General features: G+C 38.9%; 1 protein-coding gene across 3 annotated transcripts in view; it reads right to left on the bottom strand.

Annotated features, from left to right (window-relative positions):
- The window catches only part of setbp1 (SET binding protein 1), a 272071-nt gene extending 258540 nt beyond the window's left edge, over positions 1-13531 (bottom strand). Inside the window, exons 1-2 of one of the 3 annotated variants that reach the window (XM_073064319.1) lie at positions 12813-13531; positions 11741-12302 (exon numbers count right to left, since the gene is read on the bottom strand). In XM_073064319.1, the coding sequence (XP_072920420.1) occupies positions 11741-12190 (450 nt within the window). In that variant the 5' untranslated portion in view covers positions 12191-12302; positions 12813-13531. The remainder of the gene's footprint in view (positions 1-11740; positions 12303-12812) is intronic. The other 2 variants (XM_073064320.1, XM_073064321.1) reach the window with 2 other exon arrangements.
- Positions 13532-14360: the final 829 nt, after the last annotated feature.

Here is a 14360-nt window from a genome sequence, read left to right as displayed (position 1 = left end):
AGTCACATTTGCACTTCTGACATGATTTTATATTAAACATTTATCAAATGACCTCATGCCCTGAGCAATGTTCCTTTTGGAGAGACATAAATTTAACCCACATTACACCAGAGAAGACCATTGTTGGTTACTCACAGACCAACCAGCTCTTCAGACAACAGTGTAAAACAGTGGTAAAAATTCTTCTCCTGATCCACCGACAGCCCAGTTGGCCTGTGACTTCCCTCAACCAACCTTCTCCCCAACTCCTAACCCCAATGGTTGTGTTAGCGTCCAACATGCCTTCCCATTGATTTCTACCCAAGCCCCTAATCCTCCCACAAAGCGTACCCTCACTCACACAATTTTCTCAACAATTCCAATGGCCAACGTCCATTGTCCAGTACTCTATCATCTCCAATGGCAGCCCAATCTCCATTAGCACTGACTTGATTGCCCAATCTACCCCTGTACTCCTCGCCTACTCACCCGATTACCAATCTGATTCAACCAGCCCAATTCAAACCTGGTCCCAGTTCACTACCAGTCCTCTTCACTACTCCATCTTAGCAGCTTGGCCCTGGGTAGTACAATCTTTCAAGAAAATGTGCTTGCACATTAAGTAAAATCTAAAGTGTAATTTTTAAAACTCTGTCAGAATTGGCTATGAAAGACTCTGGTGGAACAACCATCAGGTATTTATTCATGATGATGCAGGCATAAGCAAAATAGCTTTGGTTATACAAAACAGGAAATTGGAAGAAGTCAAGCAGCATCTGTGGATTCAAAAAGGGTTTGAGTCAAGACCCTGCATTAGGGTTATGTCTGCTTTGGTTATCTTGAAAGATTTCAGAAGACGCATTCTAATATTTTCAAAACAATTATTTTCTGGCTCGTAACTCAAGATATACAGCTGTGTATTATATAGAAAAATTTCAGCTGCTCTCACAAAAAAGTCATTAATATGGTTTAAGAAACAAGGCATAAGGAAACTGTATATTCTGTGATGACCCATGTAACATATGGCAAGGGACAAGGAGTAAGCAAACTGGATTACACCAACTCACACTTCAAGTGACCACAATACTGGCATACAAAAAGTGGACCTCCATGACATTCTGTGAGTATAACAAAATGTTGGTGCTTACATTTTTAATTCCCAACTTTGACACATGTAATATAGCATATGTCAACAACATGCACTGTATAAGCCTCAACTACTTAAAGAATCTGCATGCAAAACTGCTTATTAAGCCTGCAGTTCATGAGGCATGAATAATTTAGCACATTCCAGTCAAGGAGATAACACTTGTCTTCACATTATTCTCATTAACAAGTTCATAGCAGAAAATTAATATGGTAACAAAGCCATACTAAAACACAATTATGAGCACAGTTAGATTGAACAGAAGTACAAAAGAGAAAGTAAACAATTTATTTATTTCTGAAGAATTACACTGCTCTGTTACCAATTGTTCAAGGGGAACAAAACAAATTCATGGTTCAGTTCCCAGCTCTGTGCTTTCCATTTTGTAATAACTCTCAAAACAAGTAAAGCAATTAGAGAAGATAATTTCCCAAAATTTACTGCACTCTGGAACTTTGCATTTTCAGTTTTAAACCTGAAAAATATAAAACCAAGCTTTAAGGGTTTTCTAACTTCCAAGGTATCCTGTCCAGTGGAAATAAGAGTCAAAACAACTTCAGGTATAAGGTCTTAATCGTTCCATCTTCTATATACTACGCACCACAATAACATATACTACAGACATGCACATAAGACAGCCACTGCATCTATGTTTTCTTTCTCATGTTTCCTTTAAGAATTATTCTTTCTCCCACATTTTGTGATATATGGGAATCCAGTATCACCAAATTGTCCTCTTACTCTTTTGCAACTACTCAAAACTTCTTATTCAAAAATTCTTATTCAGAACTGCATAAACTACATAATGACATGCAAGCTGTAACCCTAATCAACAGACCTAACACATACCCAAACCCAGCAACAACTTTGGTCAAAAAAGACTGTGGCTTTGCAGCAACTTTTCTCTCAATCCTCTTCACAGAAGTGAGACACCTAATCTCCAACATGTTGAGTTAACGTACTGACAAGTAATAAACTGTCCAACCCAACCTTCAGCAACACCACTCTAGAACCAAGAACTTGAAATTATGTTCAGCTGATGACACCAGCTTATTTTCTCATTTAGAGACCAAATTCAAAGCTGCTGCTGACTCCTTTACTTCAAGCCTTTGAAAGGACGAGTCTTTGAAATGCCAAAAATCCAGAACAAAAACATTCTCAATGACCTTCCCCCACCACTCAACACTGCCCCAAAAATCAAAATATAATCAGAGACACTAGAAAACACGGATCATTTTCCATATCTCAGAAAAGATCTCTGAGTTATTCATCAATAACTGTACTATGTAGCATCAGTCTTTGGCCAATCCTGTATTCAAAAGCCAATACCTCAATCCAAGGCAGCATTGAGCACTTATCACTTGTTCCAACAAAGATCACAAGACTCCTTGTGTAAAAATAAACAGAAGATAACATTCAAGGATATCTCTCTTCCGAATTCTGCAGCAAAATCCGAATAATTTCTCTGTGTATGCAATCAGCAAGTTCTCCACTGCATTTTCCCCCGCAGTAAGCAAAAACCAATCTTCCAGTATCTATTTTTTTTTACCCAGTTTGATACTCGTATCAATGAAATCTTTTAAACACCTCACGATACTAGTCATACTCTCAGAATCAAAAGTAAAAAGCCTTGTATCCAATTTAAACCAAAAAAGTAGCTATAGCATCTCTTGTCAAACAACCAGCAAAGCCGCTTATGACTTGAAAAATATTGTAAACACCTTGTCAGTATTTTGAATATCATATAATAACAAAAGAGTAATTCATTAACTGATTCTGCAGGACCATACAACAGATCTAAATGCCTGGCTATGTATAGTGATAATTATTCCATTCCTGTTTCAGGGTTCTACTGAAAGAAGCAACAAAATTTGGGATATAACTTATCATCCAGCACAGTTGTTTAACTGTTAAATCCTTGTGATGGAACGTTTCAGAGTCAGGTACAACATTTTGGTGACTCAAAGTTCAGAAAAGCAACTTATTGCGCACATCTTTGCATCCTGTCACATATTTTCATTGACAGAGAGAAAATGTTAACAACCCAATAAAGTATTTGAAGGACGGACAAGAGCCCTGCAAATTATTTTAAACTAAAATTGCATTTAAACTACAATTTCATAACGAAATCACTAAAATTGATAACAGATGACAAGAATTGGGAGATGAGAATTATGATAACTTAGAGGACAAATAAAAGGTTTCACTCCTTGCTGACTGACTGTAGGAATAAAAAAAATTAACATTTCAGTAAACAATAAGAAAAAAGCCTTTCCTACCCTTGAAGAATAGAGAATCTGGGTAAACGATCTAAAAACCAGACATCATGTCAAATTTTAGATTCAAATTTAGATTTAGTTATCACATATACATCAAAACATACAGTGAAATATGTTGTTTGCATTAACAACCAACATCTGAATTATTGTTTCTAGTACAAAATTTCATTTTTGAAATTTCTTAAGTGACTTTTTAAAACATAAAGTAAACATTGTTTTTCCTGGTATTGTTTTTATCATCAACACCTAGTACAATATCAGATGCTGAATTCCTTAGTGGTTCAGTAGTTGAACACACAATTTGTACAGTCCCAGGTAAAAGGTGAGCAAACAGTATTGAACAAACATGACTTGCGTTTGAATATAAAATCAGCTATAAGAACTCTGAACTGTTCTGGCACTGGGTGAAAGGGAGAAAATACATACCAGGGAGGGATTACTGTTCCTTCTTATCAGCCAATAACCTTTATTAGAACCCATGTGAAAACCTTGTGTAAGAACTGAATGAGACTAAACTCAATTCATCTCAACATAAGTTCCCCAGGTAAATAAAACAGATGTACCAATGAATGACTACTATCCATACCATACTCCAACAGGGAGCCACATTTCTCAGAAGAGAATGGAGTAAGGGCAATAGATGATATATACAAATAATTTGCTAACTTGTATTGTGCTGGAATCATTTTCAGCACCAGCATGGTGCTGGAAATATATTGACAACATAACATTAGAATACATGTGCATTTTAGTGCAAATCACCAACTCTTAGTGGAACCGAGGGCCTTGTACCAAATGTGTCAATATTATAACTTTATCTAGATAGCATTTAATTGCATAGCTCCAACAGCAGGGTGATATTTAGAGAAACAGCGTAGAACATGCCCTTCCGGCCCAACGTCTTCAAAAGCAAAGATCAACTACTGATACTTGTATCAGATTTACCAGCTGGACTTTGGCCATGTATATACACAACCATCATAAGTCATAGATACAAGTTTCCATATATCCAAAAACAAAAATCAGTATTCCTCACAGCAGAAGTATCATACAAAGTTAAACAACTATTCTCACTAGAAAAAGGCACAATTAAGACAGAACGAATAGCTGCAGCAACAAGAGATATATATGATGACAATGTCGTATTTTCACCTATACAATAACCATATTCAACAATGTCTTATTTTCACCTGAACACTTTTCGCCACTTTTATCTGCTCCACCGCTGCACTAATTCTTCAGGACAGAGATGCTTGCCCAATATATTTAATTGCTTTATCAGTGACCCTACATTATAAATTCAGAAATAGAGGCATTTTCTGAAATGTCAAGGTTCAGTTTAATTTGGAATAACAAAGCAAACTGTGCCCAAGTGTAACTAAATCAAGACAAAACCTAGGACTAAGCCAATGTGGAAAACAGCATTCATAGGATACAACTGTCACTAACTATATATAAAAGAGATAGTCCAACCACATCTATTTAATATTCAGTGGTTTCCCATTTCTGATTTTTCCTTCAATGTCAGCAGTCTGAATCTTTTCATTATTTACATGACTCAAGTATGAGATAATACTACATGGAAGAGTGCAGGCTCCAAAATCACCCAAGCAGCTCAGTTATATATAGGACAGCACAGCTTGCTTGATTAGCATTGAATTTACCTTCTTAAACGTTCCTTCACCAATGTTGCAATATAGCTACAGGATGTGTATTATTCTACAAAATACACTGCAACATAACACCAAGGTTAGGTCATTAGCCCCTCCCAAATTTACAAACTTGAAAGATAAGGGCAGCAGGCACTTGGGAATGAGCAAATCTCTCTCCATCTTAATCTGGATATATGTTGGTTGTCTTCATCAACATCCTCAAATTCCCTATCTAATCCTGTTGCAGATACACCAGCTCCACGTAGTAATGACGAAAAGAATGCCCTCCACCTTCAATAAATAGAGTTTGCTAGTGATGGAGCTAATTTATGTATAAGTAAATATACACAGTTAAGTATTATTATGTACAAATATACATACATCATAAACTAGGAGCAGCAAATACTACCTAAACCCTCAAACTTGCCCTTCCATTCAATAAGATCAAATCTGATCATAATCTCAATTCTACCTTTCAATGTACCTACAATAACTTCACTGCCTTCCTCTGTGATAACAAAAAAAGACTTTCTCACACTGTCTTTCGTGGAAGAAAATTCTGAAACTCAAATACATTTGAAAAAAAATCACCATTGTTAACTATCAACCCATAAAAAATATTAAAAGTCCAAGGTAAATTTTCAAAGAAGGGTTCATGTTTTGCAGACTCACTTGACAGTCATAGATTTGGCTCTTGATTCCCAACATCCTCAAAATTCCAAAGACCAAGAATAACCACTATAAACTCTGGAGAACTATGAACCGGACATACAGCTGTGTGTGAATATTTCTTTGATCCCAAACTCATTAAGTAAGGCTCCATACCAGAACAAGAACATAAAATTTCAGCAAGTTAGTAAAAGAATTTAAAATATGTGCAATGGTGCTCTTGAGTATTTGGAGTGATTTTGGTCACTGTTTTTTTCCCAATATTCCATGTAGGTTTGCCAAAAGTCTCCTCTATATTTCTTTTACCATCTGACAGAGATTTAGTGCTATATTAAAACATGTATCCTATGCAAGCCAAGAAAAAGACATTGTAACTTGATGTATGGTTTGCCATTACCTCTGAACTCAAAAATATGTAGGGTTATTATAAAAAGAAACTTGTTTCCCCAATAGGTTGAACTGTGCCAAAACATTATTTTGTATCATGTAAAACTATTTTGTCACTGCAGGTGACCAGAATATATCAGATCTGTAATATTACTAAGACTAATTCTGATGAAGGGCAAATAGTGGCTGCTATACTATACAAGTGAACATACATACCTACTGTATATTAATAAAATTAAGCTCTTCTATATTTTGATAACAAAACTTAACATTGCTATTGCCAGAACATCCTTACATAAACATTTTTTCATATACATAACTAGGTATTCTATATTAGATTTATATTAATCCCAGCAAATAATTTTTTTATATTAGTTTCCATTAGTTACAGATCTTTTAAAACATTGTTGGGTATCTGCTGATCCCATTCAGGAAAAGGTACATGAGGTTTTCGCATAGGCCAATTTTTTAAAGTTAGACTATCAATAGAAGTCAACGGTTTGCAGCAACTGCAAGTGTGATGCAGTGAGAAAAGCTTTGTGAGAATAAGGTAGCTGACCTAATACAAATTACTTAGCACTGGGAAAACAATAAACATTTATGACCAATAAATAGCCCATGTGTAAACACATAAAATGTTTTAGTAAAAGCATACTTGTCAAGAAAGCATTTTTTCTAATTTCCTGAATCGATGGACAGCAACTGGGCAAAAGTGTTTACTTACAATGATGTTACATGTCTAGCATCAGAGATCAATAACATATTTAAGTTACATTACCACATAACCAATTACTGCAACTTGTGAGTTGTTCCATCAAAAATGCACATATAGAGCATGAGAAAATATGAAATACTGATGTTATCTTTTCCTCCCAATCAACATTTTGGTACCTATAAACTCTTAAAATTGTACTCCCATTTCCTTGGTTTCTACTTTTATTAAAATGACTACTTCCTCACAATCAAAAATGACCAATACATTTTCTCCCTTGCTAAATTTTACAAGCCATTTATTATTTTTGAATAGTATTAGTGGTTCTGTCACCAGTCCCTAATGTCATTTTTATCTGCGTCAGGGAATTTGTGTGACATGAAAGAGAGGCCGTGATTTAAATCTATGACTTTGTACCCAAATACACTGTTATCATTGCTACAGTACTTCACTTTCTTTGACATTCTCACTTGACTACTCACCCAAACATTGCAAAGTATATAGAGTGTAAACTTACATACAAATCCAATATCAAAATTACTCTGCACCTTTGAAAATGGAAAATGAATTACTTATTATATATAATAGGTAATGATTTTATATCAAAGAACTTCCTAAACTAGCTATTGAAAATATTGATTTGGAGTCCAAATAATAGATGACAGTTATTAAGCCTTCTAGAATTCTGCATGTTAAAGGTGTACAACAATTCTAATGTCAGAGCCCTGATCGGTTGTAGTTTTCAACCATAATTCAATTTGCATAGACCCTTTAAAGAAGAAAGACTTTTAAGGCTCTTCGCAGGAGAGCTATTAGCAAATTAAATTTGACACTGAAATATTTACAGATATATTGGGGTAGTGAATGAAAAGCTTGGTCATCGAGCTAGGTTTTCATGAGCTTCTTTAAAGATAGAAATACAGGAGAATTTCAAGCTTTGTGACTTATAGTGAAGTATAATTGGTCAAGTGCCACTCTTCAGAGCCAGCACTGACAAATGCAAGTCTGGCAATACTGGTCAATAAGGGGATTCTACATTCAACTGAAGAAGGAATTATGCAAAAATCAAAGGATGGATAAAAATGTATTCTAAAAAATGTTACTCAAACTGAACAAACTAGATGCACTTGAGCCCAAAGCTGATTAGAGGTGATGTGATTCAGTCCTGTGTAAAACTGCTCTGACAGTCTGCCCCGATGGTGACAATTTTTCAGTTAATGGTCAGAGTGAAACCAATTTATATTCTCCAAAACCCTATTGCCTGCTAAATTCACTGTCCATTTCTCCATCACTGAAGCTCACTTATTGATCTTATTCTTCAATCACTTCGCTACAAAGTGCGTAATGACAAAAAGTAGCTGAATGGAGGGGTAGGGGAAGAAAAGATAGAGGAGGGTGTTTGAGACTCAGATTATGAGTAATTTATGAAACATGGACCACTTTTCACATCTCAGATGCTACTTCACAATGAGGAAAAACATGATGATAAAATTCACCATCATGTTCAGTAAACCAGCAATGCTTCTGACTGTCTTAAGATATGGAATATTTGAGGATGAGGACTTCAATTCCAGTTGAAAGCTCATGGTGTACCAGGCATCAACAATCCCTGCTTCTGAGACTTAGGCTATCTACCTACAGCACATAACTCAAATCAGTGGAGAGATACTATCAATGCCTCCGCAGAAGCCTCCAAACCCATTGGCAGGAAAAACAAACAACTGTTAATATCATCTTCTAGGCTAATGTCATCATTTAGTTGGCTCTATGGCTGAATCCCAAAGCAGACACTTTAATTCATGCTCCATCATGGAAGGAGATCACCAAGTGACAACAAAGTTTAGGAGTGGTCTCAAAGCTTCCAGGAGAAATTGAGTTATCACCACCGTGGGTCATGATTGCAAGAGCTGGAGAAAGAGTGTTCCATATGGTATCGAGAATTTTGCATCCATTTATCCAGGGCACAAGTGAGGCCAAGCATTAATGGTAAAAGGAGCCCAACAGTTCCCAAGCTACTATGAAATGCATCCTATCCACAGTCAGAGGAACAGTTCCCAATCTACTACACTGTGCTTCCTATCCCACCCACGGGAGAAGCTGTGGGTCCCACGCTAGTCTTCTCAGAACACAGTGAACTTCAGTGGAAACAAGTAATCCTCAATCCTGAGGGAATTGCCAAAGAAAAAGAGGTAAACAAAAGACACAATCCAGATTATAGACAAAGAAATAGAAATACATTCATTCCTGCTTCCATGAAAGGTGCTACCGACTAGATTAAGCATAATTTTGAATCCAAAGTCCTTATACTTAATTTTCTTTGCTGATCTTTCTCATACTCACTTAATTCCAAAATTCCAGACAGTTGATTAAAAAGAGTCAGCACAGAATTTGTCCCAGCTGACCAAGATGTCCATCTGAGCTAACCCTACTTGCTCACTTTTGCCCACATCCTTTTCTATACGTGCCCAGTCACAGAGTCCCATGGGCAGCCATGCAGCAGATCTGGTACTAACGTTTCCAAAAGGACTTCAAAATGAAATTCAAATATATTTCAACTGAAACATCTTAGACTTAGTTCCATTGGAAAAAGTAGTTATGCCCCAAAATGCCAAGAATGTGCTCTGATGCTCAATGTCCAAGCTTATCACCACCTAAATAAGACTGATGCACTGGCTTCCTATCAAGAAGATATTTTTCAGGAGCACAAATGGAAATACCTGCAATCAAATTTTTATGATGAGTTTTCCACTTAACTCCATTCCAATATTAGAAAGCATCTGTTTCTGAACATATACTACACAGATACATGATAAAGGACATAAATGCCTCAATACAAAAGATAGCAATTTGAAACCTGATGAATAAGTTAATCGCAATTAAGCTTCTTCTTTTGCAAGCTAATGAACTACATGAAACTGATACAATGAAATTAAAATCCATTCCTGTGATCCTCCTTGGAATTTGTTAATAACACTCCAAAGAGATTGTCAAAATGATCCAGTATTTTATTTGTAATTTTTTTCATCTAGGATACTTGCAATGCTAAAAGAAGTTTCCAAAATTATTAAAAATCCTTTATAAGGACTTCAAACAGCATTGAGTAAATTATAAACCATTTCCCCAACATGCCACAAACTGGATTTTTACAATCTGCCCTGACCAGCACAGACTGGTTCCAATTACTTCTATTGCACTATGAGCCAGGACACAATCCTGATAGTAAAACATTCAGTATTGGTGAGGGGGTGGGGTAGGACACTGTGCATTCACTTTTAAAGGAGTAGGTCTCTTTTCAATATATACTTCATGCATTTATGACCACCACAATGCTTTCTAACTTGACAATTCACTTGTGCTATCATCCTAAAAGGACCAATACAAGATTGTTCGGTTGGGAATCGTAATGTTTAAGCATCCCACCACTAATGCATTTTAACCACAGAACAGGCCCTTTAGGGAGGTCAGTATTATTTTCATCCTTTGCAAAACTGAGTAATACAGTAAACCACTACCAGTCCATAAAAACACTACCATTCAAACTCTGATTTCCTCAACGTCTTTTGGAATTTAAGGTCTAATTCTGTACCTCACAGGAGATAGTTCTGATTAATTAGAGTAAATTAAACATATGCAGAAAAACTACAAATGCAAATAAAATCTTTACAAATCTGCCTGAAATCGCGTGGATTGATATACCTATCTTCCAAGATATTTTGTTCTGTAGAAAAATAAGTAAATGGTAATGGTGTGCTGTCACAGTAAACCAGCGAAAATTCAAAGGTAAAATCATAAAAGACTCCAGGATGACTCTGGTATGGTTCACTCCAGGTATTACCAAGATAATCAACAGAGCCTGTCTGTTTACACTATAGACACAGCAGGCATCTTTGATCATTGATAACAGAACAGTGATGGGCAGACGCTAGAGAAATAATGTCAGGCTTAACTGATGTCACTTTATGAACAGTTTCATAACAGGTTATAACAAACTTTTATTAAGGGACATTCTGAGCAAAGACCTGTCTTATGCCTGATAAAAAATAATGTAATGTGCAGGTGTGCACCTCAATAGTAACAATACATTAAATTCAAACTAAAAGTAAAATGTATAGAATCAAATTGGCAAATGTGATATAGAGAAAACATTAATTTCACAAAGCACTCTCAAATTTAGTTGTCCCAGCTGTATTTGAAGTCAGTGCCCCAATTGGAAAGGTGCCAATTTCTAACACTGTCAGAACTGGACAAGAACAAAACCGAAAGGGTGAGATGAGTAGAAAATAACAAACCACAGGTATCGGTTCAACCCTAATGTTAGTCTACTCACTTTTCCCATGCCAGAGGACGGAAGTCATGTCATAATCCATTTTCTTGTCGTTCCTTAGGTTCTGATGTGCAGTCACTTCCAGAAATGTCCATGTTTACTTTGTCACAGATCAACATTTAAACATTGTGTTCTAAGCTCTGTTTATAATTCGAAACAATACTCACTTTGCTCGGTTTAAAATCATTTTCGAACGAACTGAATGCTCTTACAGATATTGCCATCTGCACATAAACCTTTTATGTGCATTTTAATCGTCGGTATTTTTCCCAAAATTATGATAGATCCAATGTTGACAGTCGCATTAGCAGTGTTCACAGAAATCAGTAAATTTGTAAACCGATTTTAAAAAGCTAATAAAAAGCACGTGTTTGGTAAAGACGTTTATCTCAATGAAAGAAAACGTGCCAAATAATCAAATGCAAATATAAAAGCGAACGCAGCCACTTGATTCCCACTGCGCCTTCCCCCCTCTGCAGTCATAACAGGGGGTATCAAGCATCTTGTAAAAACATGTTTATCGCCTATCAAAATACAAGCCAGGGCGGAGTGTAAACACAAAAGGAAGTTGAGTAGTTGTGAGCCTCTTACCTTCTTTTTCTTTTCATCTTCTTTTGACATCTTGTTACTTTTGCTCGGCCTGCAGCTCTTCTGCTCCCCTGGCTGTTTGATTGTGATCTTGATCTCCGGAGGGCAGATATAATTCTCCAGGTTCTTGGGAGGTTTCTTGGGCCGTTTGGTGGTCTGGATCTTGAGTTTCAGGCTGCCCTCTGTGAAGTTCGCCTCCTTGATGGAAAACTCGTGTTCCTCCAGGCCGTCTCCCTGCATTGATTTATCGCTGTCTGTGATGGAGTTGGAGTCCTGGCTACAACAGGCACTCTCCTCGTCGTCCTGATCCAGCCTTCCCCCGTTCATCTGGCTCCCAGACGACTGCATCAAAGCTCCAGGAGAGACTGCAGACTTGGTACTGCTGCCGGCCGATCTGAAATCCCCATCAGCCGGGTTCTGCCTGCAGCCCAACGCCGCCTCCCTCTGTTCCATCCCAACGTATGCGAAAGGCACAGAGAGTATGGAAAGCAGGAATTCAGCACTTTTCAGTGTCCCCCGTCACTCCAAAGTAATCCGATCTCCCAAATAAAACACACACTACAATCTGCAGAACGAAAAAAATACAAAGTAGATCTTAACAGTAAACATCAAGTAAATATACTACAATCGCACTGAAATACCAATTCCTTTTGAATTATTGATAATTGAGGTAAATAAAATAACGCAGTTATTAAAAGACTATCAAGACGTCCAAATGATTCAACTAAACCCTTTACTGCTTAAAAGGACTCCTGCACCATCTCCCTCCACTACCACCCCCCAACACACACACACACACACGCCACAATCCAGTGAATTTTCAACAAGCATATACACTATTAAAATAACGGGCGCATTTTGTACTTCGATTTTGCGCCTTTATTTGGTCTTAAAATACACACGGCCCTCTTTTTCAAGACAACTGCATCTAAAAAAAGTTAAACCGTACTGCTAACCTCCGTCCTTCACCCCAACCAAAAAAAAATCCCATGAAAATGAGCTTCATATCCCTTCGAATCAGTCCAACAGCCACGTTACGGGCTCCTGTCAAATGAATCCTCTACCTCCAGCGTACCGTTTACTTCATTTATTTGCTAAATCCGCCTTCGGTAATCCAGTTGCCTTTTAAAGGTCGACCATGTCAGATCTGTCATGTTGGAGTTGGTTGTATTTTATATTTTTCTCTCTCTCTCTCTGCCTCTCTGCAGCGTCCAAGTACTCTGCACCCTCCGTAAAAGCTCTGAGATACAATGAGTTGAGGCTGAGAACTGCAGCTGCTGGAATCCGATGCTAGAGGCTCTCTAGCTCCACTCCAATCCGACCAAAAAGACGGACTTTTTTTTTCAAACAACCGAATTGCACCATCGACTCCTTCTCACCGAACACGTACACATTTTTGTGTTGTTCTTAGACAATAATTGAAATCAACCACAAGGAAAACAAAAAAATCGCCTATTGCCACTTACTAACCCATGTCCAGCGCCGATAACCTGCGATCTCAACTAGTCCCAAAGCTCGCAGGGTCCTGAAAATGGCATGCTCGGATCTGTCAACTCGAGCAGTGAGCAGGAGGCGAGCGGAGCCCGGTCTCGGCTCCGAGCCCCGAGCCCCGAGCCGCAGAGGGAGGAAAATGGCGCCTCCGATGCTCCGAGCGGCTGGTCTGTAGCAAACTCAATCCGCACACAAGCCGGGCTCCCCGATCAGTCGCCTGGTTTCGGAAGGGGGGTTCCTCGGGATGAAAGCACTTGTCGACGCGGGCGGCTCGCTGCTGTTCGCTGCCGCTGCTGCGGAGCTCCGCAGTTTGCTGGGAGGGAGGGGAGGGTAGGGGAGGAGGAGGAGGAGGGGGGGAGGTGGAAAGGGACGAGCCAACAGCGCACGGCAGTGATTGTTACAGCAACGGGCCTCCTACAATGCTAATTCCGAGCCGAGCTGGAGGAGCCTGTGCTTCTCACACCGCACAGCGCTTGCCTCTGCTCGTTACCTGCCTGTTGCCACATGGGGGAGGGGACGAGGGTGAGCTGCACTCACAATTAATCTGGCCCTCGCAATCACGTTTGGCATTCATGCCGAACACTGAGAGTGAGTGTGTGTGTGTGTGTGCGCGCGGGATTACCCTTAGTGGCATTTTAACACACGCTGAATTTATTCCATTACATCTTACAGTCATGCGGCAGCCCACGCATGCTCCCTTTTCACTATTTTCTTTGCAGGCGCTGTTTTCCCGGTGCCCCCCCCGTTGTTGCTGTCATCCTGCCGCGCCGGACCGGCGTGTCCCGACGTCGGCTGCCCCCCCCCCTTTCCCCTCCCCATCCATCCCCACCCCGCACAACCCGTCACCGCGTGCTGGTGACACCACCCCTTCGAGTAGCGGCCCCGACCTGCACTCACCCATGCCGGTGCGGCAAGTTGGCGGGTTTGCGGTTGTTTTCCCTTCTCCAAAAGCCTTGCCTGTTCGTGTACTTGGACGCCAGCCAGCAAAATAAATGTAGACCCTCCGTGCGAGTCATAACACGGGCAGCGTCGATGAAGTGGGGTGAAGCTAATCGAAGGATGAGTGGAGTTACCCCATCAGCAGAACTAAAACAAACCCTAATGTATGTGCCTGTGTTTCTGTGTTGTACTT

Source organism: Hemitrygon akajei, chromosome 13 (assembly GCF_048418815.1).
Source record: "Hemitrygon akajei chromosome 13, sHemAka1.3, whole genome shotgun sequence".
Classification (NCBI taxonomy): Eukaryota; Metazoa; Chordata; class Chondrichthyes; order Myliobatiformes; family Dasyatidae; genus Hemitrygon; species Hemitrygon akajei.
The sequence above is the reverse complement of the archived record's forward strand: the minus strand, read 5'-3'. Positions and strand labels throughout refer to the sequence as shown.